The sequence below is a fragment of the Camelus dromedarius genome, chromosome 27 (assembly GCF_036321535.1).
Source record: "Camelus dromedarius isolate mCamDro1 chromosome 27, mCamDro1.pat, whole genome shotgun sequence".
NCBI lineage: Eukaryota > Metazoa > Chordata > Mammalia > Artiodactyla > Camelidae > Camelus > Camelus dromedarius.
Genome location: NC_087462.1, coordinates 10,469,533 through 10,496,075, shown reverse-complemented (window position 1 = coordinate 10,496,075; position 26,543 = coordinate 10,469,533). Strand labels below are relative to the sequence as shown.

The 26,543-nt window shown below is 56.7% G+C and overlaps 1 protein-coding gene across 2 annotated transcripts in view; it reads left to right on the top strand.

Moving 5' to 3' along the window:
- ELL (elongation factor for RNA polymerase II) overlaps positions 1–24,037 on the top strand; it is a 69,092-nt gene extending 45,055 nt beyond the window's left edge. For both annotated transcript variants that reach the window (XM_031437657.2, XM_064480037.1), the window contains exons 3-12: positions 2,605–2,726; positions 3,119–3,282; positions 5,424–5,698; positions 9,210–9,334; positions 14,432–14,528; positions 15,751–16,225; positions 19,504–19,570; positions 19,808–19,979; positions 21,061–21,105; positions 21,847–24,037. In XM_031437657.2, coding sequence (XP_031293517.1) covers positions 2,605–2,726; positions 3,119–3,282; positions 5,424–5,698; positions 9,210–9,334; positions 14,432–14,528; positions 15,751–16,225; positions 19,504–19,570; positions 19,808–19,979; positions 21,061–21,105; positions 21,847–21,963 — 1,659 coding nt within the window. In that variant the 3' untranslated portion in view covers positions 21,964–24,037. The remainder of the gene's footprint in view (positions 1–2,604; positions 2,727–3,118; positions 3,283–5,423; positions 5,699–9,209; positions 9,335–14,431; positions 14,529–15,750; positions 16,226–19,503; positions 19,571–19,807; positions 19,980–21,060; positions 21,106–21,846) is intronic.
- Positions 24,038–26,543: the final 2,506 nt, after the last annotated feature.

Sequence of the window (26,543 nt, the reverse complement as noted above, 5' to 3'; positions counted from 1 at the left end):
CCCCTGCACCATCCTGGGGCCCCAGTAGCTGCACAAACTGTCCTCTGGGCTCTGTGCCATGACCCCTCCAAGATTCTGAAAGTGGCCAGACATGCCCATGTGGAAAACGTCCTCACGGGGTAAAAGGATCGCAGTGAAGGGTCGCCGCACCCTTGCCCAGAGAGGAGCACCGTTGTGTCAGAACTCAGGCCATTCCCTCTTCTTTTGTCCTGGGGACAACAGCCCAGTGGGGGCTGTGGCAGTCTTGGCAGCCAGTGCCCTCTGAGCAGACTGAGATGGAAAAAATGCCACCTAGGGAGGATGGGTCTCCGCCAGAGGCAGGACTTGATTAGGGAAAGGATTAAGGTAGATGGAGGAAAAGCCTCCCATGCTGGGGTTTAGCTACGTTGGCAGCGCCTTTTGATTTTGCTGACTTTGTGGTGCACAGGCTTCCTGTCGCATTCTAGGCGACTGTGTCAGTGTGCACCTGACTGTGGACGCATCCCCTACTGTGACCCTCAGAAGCATCTGAGTGCTGGGTTTCCAGTTACTTCTCTGATGGAGAACAAAAGTTACATCTGTAAAGAAATGTGCAGATAGCACGGGGTGGCTACTAGTGCTGGACCAGGAGATGCCACCTGTGGGCAGGACTGAGCTCAACTGTCCAGAGCCATCCCCAGCCACAGGGCTCCAGCAGAGGCTGTGGATTGTGTTTGTGTGTGTGTTTTCCTGCCCGAGGTAAGTCATAGCAGATAGTCAGGATTTGACTTTTTAGATGCTGAGTGTGAGCTGCTCCATCCCTTTTTGACCTTAATCAAAAAATCTGTTTGTGTTGAGATTAGAGCCTGCACTGCTGGCCAGGGCCAGCCTGGCATTGCCACCCTGCTGGCCTCACCTGCCACTGGGCATGTGTCATGGGCGGGCCCTGCCCCCAGCTGCATCAGCACGGATGAGGGCACTTGCCCTGCAGGAACAGCCTGAGGGTCAGGAGGGAGTGCTGGACAGACCCTGTGGCTGAGTGGGGCTGGGCCATTGGGGCGACCTTTCTCATGGGCAGCATTCAGCCTGGGGTGGGGAGGTGGAGGACAGGGATGGTTATCAGCCCAAGGTCATCTGCAGTCCCAGGACAGCTGGTGCAGATTGTCTGCCTCCCCAAGGCTGGGCTTTTCCTGCCCTAAGCAGCTATGCCTGGGAGCTGCTCGGCAACGCCTTGGCTCTCACTGTTCACGTCGCGGGCCTCTCCTTGGAGCAGGGACTGGCTGTGCTTTGAGGGCGTCATGCGGCATTTTGAGCTAACCCTGGGCGAGGTGCTCCCTCAGCTTCTGTCGTGGGTCCCTGAGGGTCGGGGAATGGGAGTATCATCCCTCCCTGTGACCCAAGCTGCTGCATCCTTGGTCTCACAGACGAGGCTCAGATAGGCAGAGCTGCCTGCATTCACATGTGACAGCTGGGCATGGGGCGTTGGGGCGGGTTCAGCCCTGAGCCACATTCTGTCCACCGCTGATGAGGTGTGTTAGTGTCCTCACATCATCAAAGAGGAAATGTGCTCAGTGTGCTGAGGTGGTGCGGCAGCCTGGGAGCAAGGCCTGAATGAAGCCTGCTGCCCACCCCTGTCCCAGTGCTGCCCCTGCTTGTTAACCACCCCCACCTTATGTGTCAGTCTAGCTGTGATGAACTCCTGTGTTCAAGCCCAGGGATTACTTTATGATGGGTCACCTCTGGTGACGGGGTTCTGGAGGCCCTTCCTGTGCCCACTTGGCCTGGCAGCCAGAGTGTGACATTTTCCTATTTGTGTTTTTCAGCAACTGCTCACCCCGTGTGGTTCACTCACCCAGTGTGGGCAGGGGGCAGAGGGTCGGCCTGGAGTAAAGTGGCCTCTGGGTGTCCTGCCTGCACTGAGCCCTGCACCTTGTCCAGGACTAGTGATGTATGTCTGTCTGCCAGCCAGTTCATCTTTCTGTTCTCCCCCGGGGGCTGTGGCTTTGCCTAGCTAGGCTGGAGCAGCGCTGTCTGAAGTCAGGGTCACGAAAATCATGATACACGCATCCTATGTCACAGTTTATTGGAGGCAAGTCCTGCCCATCTGTGAGCCCCTTAGGGCCTGTGCCTGCCTTGTTCACAGACACCCAGGTGGAGGCTGTGTCCAGCATGGAGGAGGTGGAGAGGGCGTTGCTCAGCAGGAGTGTGGGTCAGGGTATCTCAACCGCTCAGCATGGCCTGCCTACTGCTGACACCTGTCTTCTCTCATCTCACCTACACAGTTGTCCCAGACTAGATCTGCCCTGTCTGGTGGGGAAACTGAGTCACTGCCCAGATCGGGATGAGGTCCCTGCCTCTGGGTGTGTGCTGAGTGCTCTGTGCTCCTCAGACTGTGATGCCATCGCTGCTTAGAAACCAGACACAGGCCCACCACCCCCTCCCCCTGCGCTTGCATGGGAACCAAGGACCCTGAGCGTTGCCGAGGGTGGGTGACATGGACAAGCTGCTAGTCTTGTCACTGTCAGGGAAACAAAAGTGCGTTTCAAAGGAACATGCTGCAGGGATGGGCCAGGTCCTGTGCTGGCCCACCATTTGGTCCCCTCTGTGCTGTGGACCTACTGGTAACATCCCACACTCTCCATGCAGCACATCTCCATCCCCCAGCCTGACTGCCCCACGGAGGCACGGACATTCTCCTTCTACCTCTCCAACATCGGCCGTGACAGCCCCCAGGGCAGCTTCGACTGCATCCAGCAGTACGTCTCCAGGTGAGGCCTTGCCCTAGCTGCCCCAGGTCACCTGATGGACAGACCCGCCTTCCCCTTCTTCTGCCGTGGTGTCCCCCTACCCTAGCCTGCTGTGCACATGTTCACCCACCATCTCCAGCCCCAGTTCCCCTCTTCCCCCCCATCAGATGAGTTGCCTTGGCTCCTTTCAGTGTTTCCAGGGCATAGGCACAGATCCTGGCATGCCACCTCCTGCCCAGGGACCCTGGCCCCCTTGTTCCTTTCGGGTCAAGATGTGCCCTGAAGAAACCCTGTTACTCAAGTCAGCACTAGGGACTATTTCCTGGCTGGGGATGGGGGTGGTGCAGGCCCTGAGACCATCTCTCCCAGTCGTCCCAGGTGTTAATCTCGGCTTCTGGCCCCTTGTCTTGCAGCCATGGGGATGTCCACTTGGACTGCCTGGGCAGCATCCAGGACAAAATCACAGTGTGTGCCACCGACGACTCCTACCAGAAAGCACGGCAGAGCCTGGCACAGGCTGAGGAGGAGACACGGAGTCGAGGCGCCATCGTCATCAAGGCTGGAGGCCGTTACCTGGGTGAGGATCAGGGGCCAGGGGCTCCACCTGTGCAGGGTTTGTGCCTGCTGGGCAGCTGTTGGGGGAGCAAGAGAGACTCAGGGCCCATCCCCACTAGGAGCTGGAGTGATGGGTTGACAGAGGTGTGGCTGCAGGCAGGATGAGCTGGGTCAGTGTTGGGACAGGAAGCAAGATCCTTCCTGGGTGATGTCTGCTGCCTTCAGAACCCCAAGGTGGTCTAAGGGGCCCTAGAACTCCTGGGATTCCAGTTCCTAGGGCCCTTCTCCCAGGCCGCAGCCTCAGGGGCTTCTGTCTGTCATGGAGACTCAACCTACACAAAGGCAGGGCTTTGGTCTGTCCTTCGGCTGCCACCACTGCCCTCACCTGCCCAGACGTCTCCTTCCCAAGGCTGACGTGGCCTGGACAAGGTGCACATGGTGAGATGCAGTCCACAGTGGGCTGCCTGCTGCTGTGTTGGGGCCAGCAAAGGACCCTAGGGTCACCACCAGGAAGGAAACGTGTTGATGCCTGCAAGGCTCTGGCAGCCCAGCATCAGCTTGGAAATAGCTTTGGCGAAGTTGAGACCCCGACATTCCAAGTAGGGAGAAAAGTACTGTTTATTTAGAAAATTTCATCATCCTGCTGCAGTCTTCCTACCTCCTGGACCCAGACGGAGTTAAAGAGTCATTGGAAGTCATTGCCAGGCAAGAAGGGCCTGAGGGAGGCGTGAAACGGCTTACAGCAAAGACCCTTGATGGCTTTGGGGGTTTTTTCTTCTTTAAGAAAAGGCAAGAACATTTCATATTGCTTCAGAGAGCATGCGATTTCCCTTGCTTGGCAGTGGGTTTGGCTCTGAGTTAAACCCCAGATGCTGGAGCAGGAGTCCGTCCTGCCTGTCAGCACTGGGCCCTGGTGGGCAAGACCATGAGTGCCCGGGGAGCCTGGGCTATAAGCTGCCCAACAGGTGCCAGCCAGGGTCTAAAAGGGCTTCAACTGCCTGCTCTTGCCTCAGGATGGAAATGTGGACATTTGTACACATTTTAATAAATTTCTGGTTCTTTCAGCCAATAGCTTGGTCCAGAATTTTTTACTGTGGTAAAAAAATTGTACCCAGCCACTTTGGGTACAATGAAGGTTTTTGCAATGGTTTACGTTCCAGTGGAAACACTCGTCCTGGCCTCTGGAGCTGCAGATGTCCCCATCCCGGCTGTGTCAGGCCTCTCCCTCACCCCACGTTGGCCATCACCTGGCTTCTCTGGGGACGAAGTCTGGCCCTGAGGATTCTAAAAGCACTTCTTCCTGTGTTAATTTAACAAATCAGATTTGAGGGATAAGTGCAAAAGGAAAGTCATCTTGGAGAGCTTTCTGGCCCAAGGATTCAAGATGTGCGCTGACTTTTCTCAGCCATCCTCGTTCCTGTGCTGGCAAGGATGCTGTCCATGGTGGAATTAATGACTTACGAATGGACGCGCCCCTCACTGGAAAGCCGTACTGGAGGCTCTGTGGAGGAGTGTCTCATACATCTTCGCTTTACCCTGCTGCCCCCTAGGCTCCAAGCAGAGCCACGTCTGTCCGGAGAGTGCTTGGCAGGGCCACAGCTGGGAGCTGCTGCCATCGTGGGGTCTCCAGGGCAGATGCCCAGGCGGCTCTGACACCTTTACTCACCCCTCCTCTTTCACAAAAGAGAACTGGCGATCCCATGGGACCAGTGTAGTGCTGTGAAATGCAGACTCTGAAGGTGTTTGTGTCTGGCGGTTCTGCGGACTCCCTTTTTAACATCAGCCCCCTCTTCCTGTAGGGGTCAGGTGTTTTGGGTCCCCAGGATTTAAGCTGCCCATGGTGAAGTCATTAGGCTCTAAACACACTTGTTTCCTATAGCTCCCACTTCTGAGACTGGGGCCCCTGCAAGTGCCCATTGAGCTGTGTGTGGTTAGCAGGTGGCACTCTCAGCTGCCCAAGGTCCCCACTATGTGGGCCGGGCTGGATGAGGCTCAAATTGCCTTCCCCTTGGACTTGGTGAGAGCTTGAGGCTGTCAGCCATCCACCATCTACAGGCATCCATATGCTCGCTGGGGAACTTGTCGTCAGCCTCAGGCAGTGAGTGGGACATGGCGACCACCCCTTCACATCCTCTAATCCCTAACGCCCTGGTTTTATTGCAGGCAAGAAGGTTCAATTTCGGAAACCAGCCCCAGGGGCAGTGGATGCTGTGCCCTCCCGGAAGCGGGCAACCCCTATCAACTTGGCAAGTGCCATCAAGAAGACCGGTGTCAGCAGCATTAGTGGAGGCAGTGGGGTATCTCAGAGGCCCTTTCGTGACCGGGTTCTGCACCTCCTGGCGCTGAGGCCCTATCGGAAGGCTGAGCTGCTACTGAGGCTGCAGAAGGACGGCCTGGTGCAGGCGGACAAGGACGCGTTGGACGGCCTCCTCCAGCAGGTGCGTGCTTGCCTGGGGTCGGGCCAGGCTGGGATGGGAGCATGGCGTTCACTGTCTAGGGTCCTCCTCACCAACTGCTGACACACAGGCAGCAGGCAGAGCGTGGGGATCCAAGACTTCAATGCACAAAGTTTTTAGAATCCAATAAAGCCTGGGGAACCTACAAGTGTGAGTTAGCAAGAGCTTGGGCTTCACAGTCAGGGGGCCTCCTGTTGCTCACCAGTTGTGGCTTCGTGCCAGGGGCTTCGAGTCCAGACCCTCAGGCTTCTGTATGCAGCTGGAACGTGACTACAGCACCTCTCTTGGGGTCAAGGGCTAAGTGGGCGGGAACGGCAACAGGTGGAGCCTGCTGTTAGCCAGGGCTTTGGAGTAAGAGCGGTGGCTCCCGCTGCCTTCTTGATACCCTACCCTGGAGGAGACAGCTTGAGGACCCCGGGGAAGGTGGGCCCCTGGGAAGGTGAGTGGCTCACCCTGGCTTTACCACATCTCCTGGGCCATGTGAAAGCTGCTTGGCCTTGAAGTAGGGATGGGCTGCCTTAGAGCGCTGCTGTGAGGATCACACAGCTGGTAGCAGATGGTCCCGCCAGCATCCTGAGGAGGCAGTGTGGCCCAGGCCATGCCCTCCTGCTCCCCACCTGAGATACTCTGGGCACACAGATGGTGCCTCCTGTTGCAGAAAGTGCATGGCATGACCATCAGTAGCCATGTCTGAGGATGAACTTCCAACTTACCAGGTTCTTCAGCAGGCCTCTTGGTGCTCCTCTTCCCCACCCCCAGTGCAGTCCAAGACTGGTGTGACCCCACAGCACGTCTGTTAGGATGTCAGTGTGGCTCTTGTTTCCCTGTGCTCTGACTGGGGTCCTCAGGTTACCCATTACCTACCCCCCTAGAGAGTTTGGGGCACAGGGCAGGGGTGAAGAGGGAAAAGCCGCCTCTGTGAGTCTCCCCTGCAGGAAGGACAGAGCTGCACTCTGAGCCTGATGCAGGTCTGGACTGCTGCCCAGCCCCAGCCCTATCCACAGAGCAGGTGCCTTCCTCATCCCCCACCTACAGAGAATCCTCCTGTGTCCTGAGGGCTGAGCCTCACATTGCCATTGGGGGCTCCATTGTCTACTCCCTGGGTGCCTCTGTGTGGGTTTGGCCTCCTAAGCCACTGTCCCTCATGTGGAGGTCGTGCTGGCAAGGACTGAGCAGCAGTGTTTCTCCTTCAAGCTTAGGAGTTGGCCCAGGGCCTATTAGAAGATAGATACATGGCTCTGTAGCCCAGAAATTTTCTTTGGCAAAGGGGCTTGCCAAAGCATCCAGACAGCTCCAGAACCAGAAACTACATTCCCAGGGTGCTCGTTTCCTTGGAAAAGTCACATGTGCTGTCCTTGTCCTTGGGCATTCGGGAGAAGCACATGGAAGGCCCTTTCCCTGGGCTGGGGGCCACCTAGAGCCTCCTCCTGCAGCACAGGATGACTGAGGCAGGGCTGCGAGGGGCCTGACAGAGTCATTGGACATGAGCTGGGACTGAAGACAAGGGTGGGAGCCATGCCTGCCCTTGGCTGTGTGTAACCTGCATTGCTATCCAGCCGGGCCTCAGCCCCTAGTGTAGGGTTTTTAGAAATGCCCTCGCTCCTGCCCTCCTCTCTTGTTCTTCATGTGCCTGGGATAAAGAAGCATATGATTCCCTCAGATGTGGAGTGTGAACCTTAGTTGACTGAGCACTTGGTTATACCTGAGATTTATCCACTGAGCAGCCCTCAGATGTGGCAGGGATGCTGGGCTCCGTTCTCTGGAGAGGGGAGTCTGGTGGTGCTGACTTGGTTCTGCCTGGGGCACTTGCCTCATTTTTAACTCCTGGGATATTCTCGTTGCTCCTGACCCTTTCCTGGGACCAGAGAGGCACCGTGCTGGGCTCTGGCTTCTGTGGTTGACTTGGGTTTGGCAGCTTCTAGGGGGCAGCCCATCTGGTGTCTTGGGGCAGAGTCTCTGATTTCTCCTAAATGGCTCCATCTGCCTAGTGCTTCTGTGTTTACTCCCCAACTCGTTCTCCCCAACGAGTGTGGGGGATGGCAGGGCCGGCCAGCTTGGGGGTGGGAAGGTACCAGGGTACCGCAGGCTGCACCTCTCCCAGGATGCTCACTCCCAGCACCCTCAAGTGACTGGGGACTCTGATGGAGCCGCGCTGCTCAAAGGCCCCTTCTCTCTTCCTTCTGTGAAAATCCAAAGGAAAGATTTAAGGCGTTTCACCTTCATGGTGGGAGTGTTGACTGGCGGGTGGCTGTTCTGGAGAGTATTTTAGCAAAAAGTATCAAGAGCCATAAAAATGTTCAGAGCCTTTGACCCATTAATCCCGCTTCTGGGAAGCTGGCCGAAGAAAACCATCGCCAGCATGGAAAAACCTGCACAAGTGACATCTGTTTATACTACAGAGAAACGGGAAAGGGCGTCAGTGTCCAGCAAAGGAGAAACGAGTAAATCATAGTGCAGCCATTTGGTGGAATATTACTCAACCATTAAAAAATGCTCCTTGTGGAAACCTCTGTGACGTGAAGTCCGTGTAGGCCCAGTAATAGTGAAAACCGCTGCTGCCATGCCAGCCGCACAGCTACACCCACAAGCTCTGGGGACTAGGGTGCCCTGAAAGACACTCAGGGAAGTGCCCATTTCGGGTCAGGAACCTGAACTCCATCAAGCACCTTAAGGCAAATGTTTTAAATCCTCTGCAAAGGGTCTTGGAGGCAAGCTTTTGTTAACCAGCAGCAGGGTTTGCTGGTTGCAGGAAGGGTGAGCTCAGGCTGGCCCCTGGAAGCACGCTTCACCCAGCACTCCCAGTCTTGGCTGGCTCTGCTGCAGGAGCTGCAAGTCCAAGAGGGGGTGGCGTTGTCCATTTAGGCTGCTGTAGACCTGGTAGCTTACACACCACAGACACTTACTGGTCACAGCTTTGGAGTCTGGAAAGTCCAAGATGAAGTTGCTGGCAGTTTGGGTGTCTGGTGAGAGCCTGCTTCCTGGTTCATAGACCTTCTCACTGTGTCCTCACAGGGTAGAAGGGGTGAGAGAACTCTCTGGAGCCTCTTCTATAAAGACACTAATCCCATCATGATGGCCCCACCCTCATGACCTGATCACCTCCCAAAGGCCCCACTTCCTAATACCATCACGTTAGATTAAGGAGGTTAAGATTTAACATGGATTTTGGGAGGACAAAAAGGCATCATTCCACTTTCATGGTAGGAGTGTTGATGTGTGGGTGTGTTAGTCCACAGCAGAGGGATGGGCTGGTGATGAAGTCTTGGGAGTGTAGGTGGCAGCCCCATTGTTTGGAGCCAGCCAGGCTTCCAGCAGGTGTAAGACATGTGCATCTGGACCTGCTGCACTTGGACCCGGCATGCACGGGAACTGGGCAGGGAGGTGCCCTGTTTCCCATCACATCTGTCTGTCTCAGCACCCCGCCCCCCATCAGATGCTTTCAGGAACATCTCTTTTGGGCTTCACACAAGGTGATGCTGGCTCTGTCTTGCAGGTGGCTAATGTGAATGCCAAGGATGGCACGTGCACACTGAAGGACTGTGTGTACAAGGATGTGCAGAAGGACTGGCCTGGCTACTCAGAGGGGGACCAGCAGTTGCTGAAGCGGTTGCTCATCCGGTAATGCTGCCTACCTATTTCTGGGCGGGTCCCCACCCCCTGGGCCTGGGGCACATCTTGTTCTGAGGATGCTGGGGTGGCCTCACCTGGTCCTTGGGGCCTGCAGGGGTCTGTAGAGACTCTTTGTGGAGCCCACCTGAGTGCCCCACCACAGCCTCCTGCTTGGAGGGCATGAGTCACCATCTCTTTTTTGTTTGTTTAAAAGTTTAATGGAGGTACTGGGGATTGAACCCAGGACCTTATGACCTCATGCATGCTAAGCGTGCACTCTACCACTGAGCTACACCTCTGACCCCCACGAGTCACCATCTTGAGCACCAAAATGCCCGGACAGAAGGCCTCAGTGGAGCAACCATTCCTGCTGCCCCCTTTCTATCAAGCTGCTTTCTAAAACCTGAGCATCCTCAGAAGCTCTGCTGCAGGTGGTCCCCTTCTTAAAAAGAACCTCTCAAGAACGTGAAACAGGGAGAAACAAAGCAAAACAAAACTCCCTGTAGACATGATTAAGCAGCATTAATTAAACACGTACCCTCTCAGATTAATTGGGGCCCGAGGTCAGGAGTGGCCACCGTGGCTCTGGGGAGAAGTGGTTAAGTAGGCCCCCGGCTCAGGCAGGCAGTTAATGATTTCCTTCTCAGTTGATTCCTGGCTTGGGAGCATGGGCTGTGAAGTGCCGTTCAGAGCAGCTTGACACGCTAATTAGCCCTTAAGTGATTTCTCAGGGACTTGGAGCTATTTGTGAAGTGGTGGTGGTGGTGTTTTTAAGTTTAGCTGTTTGAAGCAGTAATTGCATCTGGAAAGCAGAGCCGAGTTGGGGCCACCCTAGGTGAATCCTGAGTTCCTCTTTGGCCCTGCAGGGTCCTCACCTGCTGTCTCAGGGTCACTGCTCTGGCTGTCTGGACATCTCTGTGTGCTCAGGGAGGCTGAGAGGAGATAGCCTCGGCAGGAGACGCTTCCCTCTCTCCCAAGTCCCCTCTCTGGGGGTCCTTTGTGGCCCCAGCAGAACACATTCCGGGTAGGCACGGCCACCTCCTACAGGTGTTTCCATTTGTCACATTTTTTTTGGCAGAGGGTCTAGTATTAAGTAGTAGACTAGGCCTACATGAGTGCTTTTGAGGTGCTGAGGGACATGTGGTGGGGCACTGTGAGGCTGCTCCCCGCTTTCCTTCTTTCAGAGCCTCCCACTAGGTGCCCCCTAGGGCCTTGGCCTCCCTGAGCTCCTGGGCAGGGGCGTGGCCGAGAGCAAGCAGCCTGTGTGCGTGTGGCCTGTAGGAAACAGCACCTGGGCTGAGTCTTGCAGGGTGTCAGATGGGAGGTCCCCGGGGATGCGTACTCTGGTGCTCAGTGCAGTTCCAGGCCCGTGTTTCCTCCTGCAGTTTTTGGTCTGGGCCATCTAAGCGCTCTTGTCTGTCTGCGTGGGCTGGGGAACGGCCTTGCCAGAAGCCACGCAGGACGCTGACAGCACCTGTTGCCCTGGGTAGCTTGAACTGACTGGTAGGCAGAGGTCAGGGTCAACACCGCGGATGCCCACAACCACCCGGTTTACCCTAAGCACCTGACTGTATGGCTTTTTTTCTTGTTTAGGTTACTCCCTCTCTGAAGAAAGCCCCATTGATCGCAGTTCTTGAAGCCATGGCCACGTGGCAGTAAGGAAAAACAGGACCTTGGGGTGTTTCTGTTGTTAGAGGCAGAGCATGAGGACCAGTGTCACCCCATGGGCTACAGTGTGTCCTTTTCCTCCATCTGAACTCATACCTGAGTTAAGCACACTCATGCTTCCAGGGTCTGCGTGAGCCCCCTTGGCTTTGCTCTGCACAAACCCACCTCAGCGTCTCGGCTGTTTATTTGGATGCTTCCTCTGTGCTTCGAGTCTCCATGTCTGTAGCTGTTCCAGCCTGGTTGTCCCAGGCGGAGTCCATGGACGTCCCAGTACAGGATGAGGCCTCACATCCCACCTAGCCCTGTAATCAGTGCCCCTGATTGGCCGAGTCCCGGCCTCAGCTTCCCTAGGGCATGGCCTCTATAGTCCAAGCCTCAGTCCATCTCACACATGTCTTGCTTTCCCTGGAGTTATAACCTGCTTGGCTGCATTATTACTTTCTCTACCCAGCATTCTCTGTCCTTCATGTCCAACCCCAAGCTCCCCCCGGTTGTCCCATGACCTGTTGTCACTTTCAAGGGTCCAAGAGTCCTGCAGGTTCCACCTGGAGCTGCCCCCCTCCCTCAAAGGTCCTTTTGTTCCTGGGTCTGTAATTCTGCCCTGGTGCTGAACAGATGACAGCTCTTTGGAGTGTCTCTCTGAGGAGAGGGCTTTGGGAGGTTCAGTTGCCAGATCTTCACACCTGGCAGTGACACTGAATTGGCAGTTGGCCAAGTCTGGACTTATAGATCGGAAGGAACTTTCCCTCCACTTTGAAGGCCTGGCCCTGGGGAAGTCCCTTCTTGGCTCTGTGCGCATCTGAGTGGTCACAGGACAGCCTGGCCGGTGCTCTTGGGCGGGCGCGGCAGCCCTTGCAGTCTGAAACTCACCTCATCTTCCCGTCTCGGGTGTGGTCATGAAAAGGCCTCACTGTCCTCCCTCCCGCTTCCTCTGGTTCTGCCCTTGGGGGCCGTGCTCCTACACTGTTCACCATTGTCTTCCCCATTGTTGTTTTTTTTTTCCTTCTACTTTTGGGAGATTTCTTCAGCTTCTCCCATCCATCTCTTCTTTTGCAATTATTTCTAGTTCCCAGGGTGCAGCCACCACCTCTATCTAGTTCTAAAGCATTCACCCAGAAATGAAACCCCGCATTAGCCATCACTCCCCATCCCCCTCTCCTAGCCTCTGGCAATGACTAATCTGCTTCCTGTCTCGATGGATTTGCCTGTTTTGGACATTTCACATAAATAGGATCACGCACTATGTGGCCTTCTGTGTCTGGCTTTTTTCATTCGATACTATGCTTCCAAGTTTCATCCATGTTGTAGCACTTGTCAGAGCTTCATTCCTTCTCATGGCCGGGTAGTGTTCTGTTGTGTGTGGGTGTACCACGTTTTGTTCATTCATTTATCTGTTAGTAGACAATTGGATTGTTCCCAATCTTTTTGTGATTATGAATAGTGCTGCCACGACCACTTGTGGACGAGGACACGCATATAACCGACACAGGTTTTCTCAGTTCCCTCAAATATATACTGAGGAGTGGAATTGCTAAGCCAAATGGTAATTCTGTGTTTAACTTTTTGAGGAGCTGCCAAACTCTTTCCCTCAGTGGCTGCACCATTTTACATTCCCACCAGCAGTGCACAAATGTTTCAGTGTCTCCACATCCTCGCCAACACTTACTTTCCATTTTTTTTTTAAATTCTGTCCATCCCAGCAGGTGTGAACTGGTAGCTTATTGTGGTTTTGATTTGTGTTTCCTTGGATGAATAATAACATTGAGCATCTTTTTATGCGCTTATTGGCTATTCATTTATCTGTATTGAAGAAGTGGGTATTTAAGTTCTTTGTCTTTCTGAGACTATTAAGGCTGGTGTTTTTCTTGTGGATTTGAAGTTTTCATCCCCTTACAGAGTCTCTCTTTCCTTTCAAATGCATTTTCCTGTCTATTTTGGGGTCTGACACTTGTTGCCTGGAAACCCAGGTGCAGCCTTTTCATGACTTTGCTGTAGGCAGCTCAGCCTGCTCAGGAGGACCACTGAGGTGTCTGAATCTCCCATGGGCCCCTCTGTTTCTTCTTCTCCTGAGGCCACATCTCTGTCCATCTCATTGTCTAGGTGTGGCCTGAGCAGCCTCCTGGCCATCTGGAGAAGGCCTGGGCTCCTTCACTTCTGAACATACTGTGGGCTCCCTTCCCCGCTGCCCTACAGCAGAGCAGGGCTGGGCGGAGATGGCCTGGCAGGAACTCCTTCGCTGAGGGCCCTGAGGCTCCTACCCCAGGCCCCTGGGCTCTGCTGCTCGGGACTTGGATTTCTTGGATCCTATAGGCCGGTCACCACTAGCACTTCTGCTTTCATTGTTGAATGTCATTGCTTCCCCTTTGTCTTTTATGCCTTTTTAGTGGGGGCTTGAAAGAGAGTGGCCTTAAACAACTGTCCTTGGCCTTTTGTCTTTAACCGTAAGCTCTGGGTGTTTCCAGTGGCTGGATGGCAGACTTGCCCTGCCTGCCCTCGGCCTCGTGGATCAGGCACTTTTCCTGTGGCTATTCTTAAATTTCAGGCCACTGTGGAGGGGACAGCAGTAGTAGTCTGGGGTGCGGCTGTTGATCAGGGAGGTGGGCTCTGCTTGTCACTGGTTAAAACAGCGCAGACATAGCCCCAGACCTCATCTCAGCTTCCCTACAGGGCAAGGAGGGCCCTCAGCACCATGCGCATCTGCCTGGGCTCCTGGGAGACTCGCAGCCTGGGTGCTGGGAGTGCAAGAAGTGGATCGGAGAGGGCCCCCGAGCCAGGGTGACTGTCCGGGCCTCCGTTTGCCCGTCAAGCATTGGGGGTGTCTCTTCCCTTGTCTCTGGCTACATTGTTGTGCTCAGGTCCCTGTGGGCTGGTGGCCACCCCTGCCATCCTCAAAGAGGTGCCATGGCCTGGGCTCCCAGGAAGATGGGTGCTGAATCTGGGAGTTCCTCCTACTGCAGGCCAAGTCATCTAGTCTCTTACGCCTTCTCTGTTTCTGCAGTGAGCATTATTTGGATGAACAGTTGTTTTTAAGCGTCAGGACCTGCACCCCAGTACCCCCAGTTCCCCTGGGGACACAGCACGGATCTTGAGTGTCTGCCCAATTCTACGTGGGTCCCTGGTCTCCATGGTAATGAGAGTCTAGATGAGTGGATGATCATCTGACCCTTCTCTCGGCATAGGACACCCAGTGGGAGAGTCCTGGAAGTGAGGCTGAGGCCTTGGCTGTAGAGTGGCTGTGAATGATCCCAGTGCTCAGACTGCTCTCTGCCTGCCAGGCCCTGGTGTACCTGTCACACTCAACCCTGCCCTGGTTCAGCAGGGAGCAGGCTCTCCCCGAATTGCTGGGCCTGAGTGGGACAGCATGGTGTCGATGCAGAGACAGGTGGGCCTCAGTGTGTCCCATGGAGCCCCCCAACCTACCTTCCTTCTCCTTTGCAGGAAGCTGTGCCAGCCACAGAGCACAGGCAGCCTCCCTGGAGACCTTGCTGCCAGCAGCCCTCCAGGCGAGCATGGGAGCTCAGCCTCACCCCCTCAGGTAGGAGCGGCAGGCGTGGCTGTGACGGCACAGTGGTGGGGAGGGCGGCGGGTCTCACCCCGAGTCCATAGACCTGACCTGACCTTGATGCTTGGGGAGCCTGTTGGGCTTCAGCTCAGAGCTGACAGGTTTTCTTGAATGAGTGAGCGGCTGGCTTCCCCTAGGCTGGGATACCTGTGCGTAGTGTGGCCGAGGGAGGGCCGGCCACTGCAGCACAGAGCTTTGTGCTTTCTCTGTAGGGTGGGCACTCCTGCCTCCCAGGGCTCTTGTAAAGTCAAGTGTATGGCTGTAGCCGGCTGGTGTCCAGTGGAGCCCCGTGAGCAGTAGTCACTGCCATGTTAGTCAGTAGTTGGGAAGGGCATTCAGGGGGTTCTCATTGGTGGGGGCTTGATCTTCAGCAAACCCTCCCCTCACTGTTTCTTGAGCTTTTTGGTGAAACCTGTCCCCACTCACCTGCGTGCTCTGACTTGTGAGTCCCACGTCTCTGGCCCTTACTTAGCCTGCCCTCTCTTCTCTTCTCTTCTGCCCTGGAGGCGCCCAGGCCAGGTCCATGGCCCTGAAGCCTTCCTGTGCATGCTGTGGCTGTGGGGACATCATGGAGGACGGAAGGCCTCATTTCACTCGTGTCCCCCCTGCTACCCTCGGCCTGGGCCACCTGCTCCAACCTTGCCTCTGTTCCTGTGGTCTGGCCTTGCTTCACAGGCTTCACTCCTCTCATCTGTGAAATGGGGATGAGGCCCACACCGTGTAACAGGGTTGCCATGGGGATCCAGGTAGTCAGGGCCCTGGAGGTGATGGTCCTGGCCTGTGGAGCTGCCCTGTTTCACTCAGACTTGGTTCTGTCACTGTTTCCCATCGTGTGAGGAAGATGCTGAGCACAGTGATGTTTTAGACTAGTTCCCAGAGGTGGCCCTTATGGGCTGGAACCAGGTCCACTGATGACCTGGCCACCCTTCCTCTGTTCTCGTGGCCTTTGGGCCCAGCTGAGCCTCCTGCAGGCCCATGTTGCCGAGTGCTGGGCATCCTGGGCCTGGTGGGCCTGGCTGGTATTTGTGCGCCCCCGTGTGGTCGCCAAGGGCCTTGCATGCGGTCCCTGGGTTTCCTCGGAGCCTGTGGCCTTGCTAGGCTCAGGATTAGCCTCTAGCTGCCCAGCCTCTCCCCTGGAAACACCAGAAATTCTGGGCACAGGCGCTCCTTTGAAATGGTCTCTCTTCTTTTTCAGAAACGTCCGCAGCCTCCTGATTTCATCGACCCTCTGGCTAACAAGAAACCCAGGGTATCACACTTCACCCAGAGACCTCAGCCTGCAGTCAACGGAAAGCTGAGTGCACCCCACAGCCGTGAGGCCCTGCTGCCCACCCCGGGCCCACTGGCTGGCACGGACGCCCACCTGCCCCTGCGGCTGGAGCCCCCACGGGCCCACGACCCCCTGGCCGACGTCAGCAACGACCTGGGCCACAGTGGCCGGGACTGTGAGCGTGGGGAAGCAGCCACCTCAGCCCATACTGCACGCCTCAGCCTGCCCCTGCTGACGGACTGTGCCCAGCCCAGCAGGCCCCACGGCAGCTCCTTGCACGGCAAGTCCAAGAAGAAGAGCAAGAAGCACAAAGACAAGGAGAGGGCGGCTGAGGACAGGCGCCGGGTCCGGACCCCAGACCATATGCCAGGTCCCCTTGGAGCCCCACCAGTTGCCCCAGGTAGGTGTTGAGAGGCAGGCCTATGGGCAGGGAGCTCTGCCAAAGGGTGTCACTGGGAGCCTAAGTGCTGGCCCTGTGCCCACTCTTACTCCACAGAGTGCTGAGGGGCCACACCATGAGTCCCCACTTTGGCTCATCCTGCACATTAGGCCCCTTTGCACCCAGTGTCCTCACACTGGCTCGTCTGAATGCCCTGGCGTTGTTGTTCCCGGAGCCTCCTGCAGTCCTGCTGTGTGCCAGGCCAGTTCTCAGGGCCAGGGGCTCAGAGCCTGACAGATGGCTCATGCGAGGGGACAACACCCAGGGAGAGGAACAAGCTCCAGGCCGCAGCTCTAGCTGCAGGGAGATCTCAGACACTGAGAGGGAGCCAGACAGGGCTGGGACTCAGGGAAGGCGGTGGGGAACAGGGCCTGGCAGGGAGGAGGGCGGGCAGTCCCTGGATCACCATGGACCTGCTAAGCAAACATTTTAACCAGTGGAGAAAGGGTTTGGGAGGTGGGACCACAAGGAGTGGGGGAGACTGTCCATAGAACAGCAGGCGGTAAGAGCCAGAACAAGGTCTTGTAGCCTGTGGGAAAGCTTCTGGCAGTTGAGAGACCTGGGATCACAGCAGTGAGATGAGGGGTGCAAGGCTGGCGGGGGCCGTGTGCTGAGCAGGGAAATCTCGGGGGGGCCTAGGGCACTAGGGAGGCGCATGGATGGGCAGGGATGGTGGTGGAGGCAGGGTCATTACCCCAGAGCCAGTGCCGCTGAGTTTATAGCCGCAGGCACCTGAGCTGAGCACCCTTTGTGGCTGCTGTCAACCCAAAAAATAATTTATGAGGCTTCAAATAAGAGAATAGTTTATTTGGAGTCTTAAGAATTATGATTTGGGCGACATACATTCAGGTAGCCCTGAAAGAGTGTTTCAAGGAAGAGAGTCAGGCTTATAAAGATAAAAAGCCACAAGTTTGTTAAATGTCACCTGGTGAGAATGGTGATCGACTCTGTCACAAGTCGGAAAATATTCTTTCAGGTTAGGGATCTGAGAAGTCGGCGGGGTGTCACGAGTTTCTGGAATATTACTTCATCAGGTCAGAAGGTCAAGATTCCATCCAGGCGGAGACGTACTTAAGTCACATTTCCTTAATGGTTTCCTGGCTCCACTTTAGAGAGTCCTCTTAGGAATACTGACTCCATTTGATTTTCTGTTCGTGTGATTTAATCTAATCAACCTGTCAACAGGTATGCAGCCACACCAGCTATGTGGGGTGGCGGCTGTAGCTTCAGTCCTGGGGCAGCCCGGGCCATGTCACCTGCTACAGCTTTTAGTTGGTTTCTTCAGGAGGGTCCCCAGCAGGGGGCATTCCTGGATCAAGGGTGGAGCCACTTTCTCCTTAAGGCTTTTTAGTTTGTCACTCAGCTGTCCTCCAGAAAGGCTATGCCAGCACCTCCTTTTGTGGTCCTGGAACTGTGGGGTTGGTCGGGTGGAGACAGACATTTCTGTTTCTTCAGTCCCCTGGGTTCCCTCAGCCCTGCTGCGCACTAGGCTTCCCAGTGCCTGTGGATGGGCTGACAAGGAGAAGGCTGCCTGGTCCCGTGAGCAAATGCCCCGTCCTCCAGGTCCCGCCCAGGGAGGTAGGCCCTGAGCATCCGGGCAGCACATTCTATCCCAAACAGCGGAAGATCCCACGTGCTCCAGGCAGGGTTCTGAGAAGGAGGCCTGTGGGGCTGGGCATCAGATGGAACCAGGAAGATGCCACCTTGGCCGGCCCCACGCACAGGTCTCGGTTGGCTTCAGATCCTGTCCCGTGTGCATCGGCCCCAGGCTGAAGTGAGAAAGTAAGGTTTAGGGTCAGGCAGACCAGGAAGTAGATGCCCCAAGAAAAAGGAAAAGGACAACTGAGGCACTAGCAGCCGAGTCTGGTGCCAGGTGATCCATCTTAACCCATGTCACTCGGGCAGCTCGACTGGCAATGATAACAGGTGGGCGTAGAGCCCCTCCCCCCTCCAGGCACCCACCTGACCCCACCACTGCCACTGAGGCCTCTTCCTGGGTGGGGGATATGCGCAGGAAGGAGCCACCCACCTCCCTTTAACAGCAACAGTGTTCTCTGCGCACTCCCCCGGACTCCTGGAGAGGGGTCTAGGTCAGTACCTGAGGGGGCTTCCTAGCCCTGTGCCCCGTGGGGCAGAGGGACAGGCATCAGTTTAACCCACCCTTTTGCATGGCACTGTCCCCCTAGTCTGGCCCTTCTGTCCCAGCCCTGCCTTGTGATCACCTTGACCTTGACAGATGCAGCAGCCTTCACCTGTCGGGCAGGTGGCTTTGCTCAGCCTATCCATGGCCCCCACTCGAGCCTCTCAAGGGCCCCCTCTGGCCATCCTCATCCCTCTGTGCTGCAGGCCCACTCCTGGGTTTTATGCCCACCCTTGTACCTGCCCACGACTCTTGCTCAGGCCATGGACCCCTCTGATGGCCGAAGGGTGCCTTCCTGGGCAGGCTGGCATGCTGGGTGGGGGACTTGGGCTCAGCCAGACCGAGCTCAGGCCCACTGACCCCTGTGTGGAGACAGGCACCCAGACTTGGGCCCTGCAGGGTGAACTCTCAGGCATGTTCTTGCGCCCCCTGCCCTGGGGAGGCACAGGAGAAGCCAGTGGAGGGGACAAAGTGGGGCAGGAATCAGCTCAGCTGCTGCAGGGATGACAGAGTGATGTGATGGCCTCCTGTAGCCAGTGCTGGGGCAGGAGCACGTGTGGCTCAGACCCGGGACCAGAGCCCACAGGGCCTTTGACTCCCATCAGCAGAGAGAGGCATGGGCAGGAGCCAGGGCTTTCCCTGCAGCTACTTGTCTTTGTCATATAGAGCTGGAGACTGGGATGTCCTAGGGACTCGGCCAGGGGTCACTGGTTTTCAGCTTAGTGACCTTTTCCATGATGTTAGTGGAGGCAGCCAAGGCTCTGGATGGGTCAAGCTCTGGACAAGGCTTTGGCCCTAAGATTAACCCATCCTTTTGGGTCCTTGCTGAAAAAGTGCCCACGGTGCTGTCTGGCCCTCTGCGCTCTACACGGCTGTGCTTTGGAGACATGCCATGCCGGCTCACCACCTCTCCCTTGGGCTGAAGGTACTGCCGGCTCCGGCGGGACCTCCTGAGGTGGCCAGACGGCCCTTGGCAGCGCTCACACCTCCTGGCTTCCGCTGTGTGGCCTCAGCAATCCCTCTCCATGGCCTGCAGACAGCAGGGCAGGAAACCTGCAAATCTCGCCATGGACTCAAGAGCTGTGTTTGCTCTTTGTAGGTTTAAACGGGACCTGTAGCAGCTCAAGTGTCCCCACGTCCACCTCGGAGACGCCCGACTACTTGCTGTGAGTACTTCCCTTGCCGCTGCTCTCACCAGAGGCTTCAGCCCCTCCCCACCCCTGCACTGCAGGTTAGAGGCACAGCTGACCTGTGTCCCTGTGTGAGTTCCCAACTGCCTGGTCTGTGCCAGGTCAGGGCCGTTTTCCTGGGTGGGGCCGGCCACCTGGCCATGGGTATTTCCAGGGTCTCTGCAGCAGTCCCCCTGAGCCCTGCCAGCCCCTCTCTCCTGTCCCCCCCCCCAGAAAATATGCCACCATCTCCTCCTCGGAGCAGCGCCAGAGCTACAAGAACGACTTCAACGCCGAGTATAGCGAGTACCGAGACCTGCACGCCCGCATCGAGCAGATCACGCGGCGCTTCACACAGCTCGACGCCCAGCTCCGGCAGCTCTCCCAGGGCTCCGAGGAGTACGAGGTAGCGGTGGAACCCCTGCTCATGGCCCTCTGCCCCTGCCATCAGATGGCTCTGCCGGATGCTGGCATCCTTGGACACATTCCGTTGTAGCCCCTGTTTCCCACTCTGTGTGATTGTGGCCTGTCCCTTGGACTCAACCTCCCCAGCAGTGAGGCGGGTCATGACCGACTCCGCAGGGGGAGATGACCTGTGGGGGCAGGGGTGGTGTTCCAAGCAGCAGAGATGGCCGGGGAACAGTAGGCTGAGGTGTATGGGTCCACCTCCAAGAGCACCTGGGGTCCTCTCTGCAGCCTGCTAACCTGCATCACAGGAGAATCCTTGGCCCCCAGGAGGAAGAACAGGGCCAGGCCGCGTCAGTGCTGTTACAGCCATAGGGGAATGTGGGAGGGAATAGATGGTCCCTGTGGTCCCCCCACCCCCAACCCTTTCCTCTGGCCTTGGGCACATGGGCTCCTCAAGCCATCCCATGTGGGAACTCACTGCAGGGGGTTTAGTCACTATCCCTGGGACACCGGCCTCCTCCTTGTGCCACCCTTCAGAGCTGATTATCTGCCTGCAGGGCCAGCCCTGAGTAGTCAGGGTATCAGGGTCTGTCTCCCCTGATGGAGGCTACTTTGATTTCCAGAGGAGATGGCTTGTGATTGGAGGCGTAATGGGTTTCGAAGGGTCTAAGGCAAGCCCCCAGACACTCCCCAGCATTCCCCTGTGCCCTGAGGTGGTCAGGGGGCCTCTGTGCTTGCCCTTGAACTTTGGACAGGCCAGCTGGGTGGGAGGGAAGGAGGCCATCCTGCCTGCTCTTTGCCTCCTTCCGTGGCTCTGACCAGCCTATCCCTCCCACCGTGTGGCCTCGTGCTTGTCCCTGAGGCTGGGCCCTGCCCCTCGCTCCCCGGGTCCAGCTTCCTCCCCCTGCCCTGTTCATCCCCCAGCTGCCCCTCCCCTGTACTGCCTCGCACCATCACGCCATGCTGAGGCCATTGTCCCTGAGCAGGCACAGGTCACAGGTTATCAGGGAGAAGGGGCCACTCATTTGGGGTGTCTTGCAGGTAAAGTATTGTTCGCTTTCTCTTTTGTTTTTCTCCAGACTACTCGTGGGCAGATTTTGCAGGAATATAGAAAAATCAAAAAGGTGAGTCTCCATCCCATTGTGGGGGGTAGGTTGGGGGTGGTCAGAAGAAGCTGTTTCAAGGTAAGTAACACCAGAGTCTGGGAGAGGAGGGAGAGAGGGAGGAAGGGCCTAACCCGGCTGGTCTCAGGCCCTCAGAGTAGCCCCTGCCTGTATTTACAGCTGAGGAGCTGGGTTGTCCCGTGAGCTTTGGCACAGCCCCTCACCAGACACCCCTGCACCCCTCCAGCTCTCCCATTGCTTGGTGGGTGCAGCCCAGGCCCTTTCCAACTCCCTCAAAGGCTCCAGGGGAGGAACCAAAATTCCCCACCCCCAGCCTGGCCCTATCTGAGTCTTTAGCTGCTAGTCTGGGAGGAATGCCCAGCCTCCTGGGCTCAGGCTGTCTCTTTAGGGGCACCGAGCCCCCAGCCTCAGGCTTCCCTACCATCTCCTGTGATGTGGTTCCAGGACATCAGCTCTTGTTCCTGAAGGCCATGTGGTTGGCCACGTGTGCGCTCCTGTGCACTGGGGCGGTTCCCTGCCAGCCAGGCCCCAGCCCATCCTGAAGCTTCATGACCTATCTTGCCTCTGGCTCTCACCCTGGCCCTGACCTGCTTCCTAGGGTGGAGCCCAGGGTCAGAGCAGGGGTCCCTGTCCTGGCATGGAGGGCTCTGGCCTGCAAGCAGGGGGAGTGGGAACCTGGGGCAGCCAAGTGGGGCTTGAGTTCAGTTTGGGCTCTGAGCCGTGTCCACCACTCTCTTACAGACCAACACCAACTACAGCCAGGAGAAGCACCGCTGTGAGTACCTGCACAGCAAGCTGGCCCACATAAAGAGGCTCATCGCCGAGTACGACCAGCGGCAGCTGCAGGCCTGGCCTTAGCCCGAGGCCACCGGGCAGGAGGTCCCATCGGCCAGCCAGGCCAGCTGGCCTCACCCGGCTGACTGTTCTGAATGGTGGGGGAGCTGGGGGCGAGGGGGAGCTGAAGATGAGGAAAAAAGAGATTTATTTAAAAAAATAAACATGAGGAAGACACATTCATCTGAGCCAGAAGCGCCGGCTTTCCGGGGAGCCCCTGCCGCCCTGGTGCCCACAGGTCACACAGATCCAGGTGGGGTATCTGGCTCCCCCAGGCCCCACACCTCCTGAGCAGCCCCCCGGCCTAGGACGGGCTCCCCAAGGAGCCCACCTCCTCGCCAGCCCAAGGGGCATCAACTTCCTGTCAGTGAAAGACTCCGAGGCCAGCCTGCCTGGCCTTTTCTAGTTTTATACAAAGACAGCCACTTTTAGCTACTGCTTATGAGACTTGAGTCTATTTTTGTACAAAAGAGAAAGCATCTTTTTTCTAAACCTGTGCCTCCCCTCCTTGGATGTCCAGGGTCTAGACGCTGCCCTGTGTCCTTTCTACAGTATTAACAGACGCCCTCAGAAAGTTCGGCGTCGTTCCTGCAAGCTCTGAGGAGAACCCATGGTGGGGTGGGGGTGCCTCTCCCTGGCTGGTCTCCCGCGGACACCGCCTCTCCCTCCCAAGCAGAGGCTCTGCTCTAAGGGGGCGGGCAAGGCGACGCGACCCCTATAGCTCTATTTCGAAAACTCCAGTTGGCCTGGGAGCAGCTGCTGGGAGCCACCAGGCCCCCCTGCTATTTCAGGCCCTCAGCTGTCCGGGGGTCACGGGGAGTTTTCTGTGCTTGTAGCTCATGCTCTGCAGCAACAGTGTCAGATGTTTTTTTTTTTTGATCGTCTTCTCAATTTTCCCCTTTGCTGCTGCTCTTCATTTCGCACTGTTGAGACCCAGTGGTCTCCATGCTGTTGACCTCGCTCCGCCCCTCAGCCCACTCATGGGTCCTGGGGTCGTCTTTGCAGAGCCACTGCAGGGTTTGCACTCAGGGAGGGGCTAGGGGTTGGTGGAGCCGGGGGACCCCCAAGAGTGAGCTCAGAAAAGGCGCCTGATCTATCCACCCTGGGGACGCTGGCCTGCAGACACCCCAATTGCTGCTTAGTCACTGTGCCTAGTCTGATGTCCCCCAAAGTGTCAGGGGGAGGTGCGTGTGTTTGTGTGTGTGTGAGGGGCCCCGCCAGGGTGTACTGGGGTCTGAGGCGTGCGTTCATGTGAATTCAGGGCCACGTTCAGCGAAGCCACGACTGGGGAAGGTGGTAGAGGTGGTTGCGACCCACAGCCCAGGAGTCACAGATGGGGAGGGGGGTTGCTTCCACCAACTGTAGTGAGGCAGGGAGAGCAGAACTGCTCACTCAGACACGTCTTTTTCTAAGCTGTGGGGGTGTCTCCTAATTGCTTCCCAAAGAGCAGGCGCGCCCTGCAGTGTGCCCACCCACCCCAGAGTCTCCACGGGACCCCTGGGGTGCCTGGAGTGCCAAGGAAGCTCATCCTTTATGTTTCAATAGCTGTTGTGTTGTTTTTCATCTGGGGAAGGGCTGAGCAGACCCTGGAAGCCGAGTTCTGCAGACAGCCATCTTGTACCCGGCTGGACCTGCAGACTTGGTGAAACGGGATGGTTGTCGGAGGCCACACCGTGGAGGCCGACCTGCCTGCCCTCTGCCCCCGGATCCAGTTCAAGGGACTCTCAGTTGAATTTCCTTCTTCTTCTTGTTTTTTTGTTGTTGTTTTTCTCCTTTTAAGGAATTTTGAAGCTAAGAAATGTTTTGTGCTTTGGGGGTTGATGGACAAAAGTTCTAGCTGATTAAATATGGTCTAACTTATTGATACTGTGTTTTTTTTTTTCTTTTAATATTGTACTGTGGAGAAAAACTGTTTTGAGCCATGGAGTTGGTGTTTACAAGAACTTTTCACTTTTGCCAAAATGTTACAATTGAAAGGCATCTGCATCTTTGGTTTCCTAGTATTTTCTTAAAAGATCTAGTGTCCTTTTTGTACACTAAACAGGTGAATGCTGATTTTTTTCAACCTACAATAAATTTCACTGAACTGAACCTATCAGCCCAAGCTGGGTGTGCGTATGTCAGTCCCCAGAGGTGGGGGTTGGTTCTGTGTGGGGGTGGGCAGGAGTCAGGAGGCAACCTGGCCCTGGGGCGACCACAGTAACGAGTGGAGGGGGGTGCATAGGCTGGTACTGGGCAGAGAAGGCGTCCTGGGCAGGCTGCCAGAGCCACTGCCCAGGAGTGAGTCCAGCAGGTGGAGGGCTAACCTGAGGTCGAGGGCCCTGCAGGTGCCAGAGCAGGAGGCCAGACCGCCAGGTCATAGGGAGGAAATGTCTGAGATGGTGGGGACAGCGGGGGGCCATGACTGGTGTGTGAGCAGGGTAGGCCCTCCCCACCTCATGAATAGGGTAGGCTGAGCCAGGCAGGGAGATCCCCGGGTCCCTGGCAGCACCAAAGCCCCCAGTAGTGGGGCCACATGGGACCAAGGGAGTGCCCTTATTTTGGGTAACTGAGCTGTGACTGACTGATGAAAATGGTGAGTAACGGCACTATTAGGTAATTCCTCCCAGGCTGGAATGCTGGGGGTAAGGGTCCCTGTGGCCCCCGTGGGGACAGGAACACTGAGGCCCAGTGGAGCCCCACAGACCCAGGACACCAGTTGGGATGCCTGTCCTTGCCCCTTGTTCCGAAGGCAGGGGGCAGGTTCTACCCTCCAAGGACATGGTAGGGGGATGTTTATTTTAGGAAGGAAAAACAGACAAAGAATAAGACCAGGATTAAAGGGGTCCAGGGGTCAGGGACAGTGGGTCTTAGCCTCTCCAGTGGCCCTGCTGGCCAGCGGCCTTGGCCTGAGTTCTGAGGCGGCCCAGGAATCTGAGGGGCGCGGGAGGTGAGGTCAGCCAGGCCCTGCGGGCCAGAATGTACCCTGCTCCCTGGGCGGCCTGGCCACGCCGTTCTAACGGGATAACATCTCTGTCCCTACACCCTGGGGCCCAGGGCCGACACCTGCCTCCTTCAGCCTCGTCACGCCTCAGCCTTGCCTTGCCCACCAGCCCCCTGCCAGGCTTGCCCGCAGCACCCTGGTCATTGGGCCCTTAGTGCACCATGGCCACAGGCCGTTCCCTGACCATCCTTCCTGAGCTGAGGACACCAAAAGTCTAGCCCCCAGGGGGCCCAGAAGGGTCTTCTCGCCCTCATGACCTGCACCGTGGCCAAGGGGCTCTGTGTTGCCCACCAGCCCCTGCCATTTGCTGGACAATGTCCTCCTGCCACCACCTGGGTCCCACCAGCCCTCTGTGCACCAGGCTCAGTCTGGGCACTGGCACTCAGCAGTGACTGAGAAAGCTCTGCCTCTGCCCTTGGGAGCCTGCAGTCTCATGGGTATGGGGGTCCCTGGTCACTCATGGACCACCTGCAGGCAGCACACTCACGCTGTGTCACACCCCCAGACAGTCCCTACTGTCCCCTTACAGCTCCAACTGACTGCTTGGCATAGAAGCAAGCAGAAGCCATGTCTCTCCCCGCTGCCCCAGCACTGCCCCTCCAGGGAGCCTGCCTGGGCCCGCTCTGTCTCTGCCCCACACCACCTTCCTGCCAGTACCTCTCACAGGCTGCCCTGTGAATGCTGGGGTTCCCCAGGGCTGGGTCTTTGGAGATTTTTCTGTACACATTCCTGTGATGTCACATGTGGCCTGGAGGCGCCAGCTCCCTCAGATTCTCCAACACCAATTGGACATCCAACAGTTCACTTCCCAGGTCTGGCATCAGACCCCACATGTTATGGGGCTCAGGGCCCCATTTCAGACACCAACCACAAAGTCTCTGGCCACCCATACTTCTGACCATTCAGCTATAAATTGGGAGTTCCTTTACCCCCTTGGAGGTTTGGTAATTTGCTAGAATGGCCCTCAGTGCTTAGGAAAACACTTCAATCACCAAATGGAGGCAATGCAGAGGCCAGGGTGTAGGGGATGGCACGAGGCTGCCAGGACGACTCCAGGTATGCCACCCTCCCAGCACCTCCATGTGTTCACCCAAACCCCACTGTTTAGGGGTTTTTAGCAGAGGTTTCAGCACATAGACAGGATTGAGTAAATCACTGGCCCCTATGAATAAACTCAATCTCAAGCCAGGAACTGGGGACAAAACTCAAATATTTATTATACCATAATCCCCATCCCCAGCCCTGAAGTTCTGCCCTGGTCCCCAAACTGCCTCCCTCCCCCTCACACCCATCCCCTTTTCATATGCCCTAGAAACCACTCCCCTAGGTTTTTTCCCAGGCAGCTCTTCATATCTTTGATAAGAGATGTCTTCATATCTCAAGACCCCTTCCAGCACCCACCTCCTCCAGGCAGTCTGCCCTGCCCAACCCTGCCTCTTAGGTCCCCAGTCCACTTTTGACTTCCCCACTCTAGAGCCCCTTGAGGGCAAAGCCTAGACCAGAAGCCCCCACCCCCAAGGCCAGGCCCTGACCATGTTTCCTGCGAATGATCCCAACTATTCACCTTTTGGGTCAGCTCCAGTGGTGGAAACTTTCCAGCCGGAGGAGGCCGCTTGTTTTG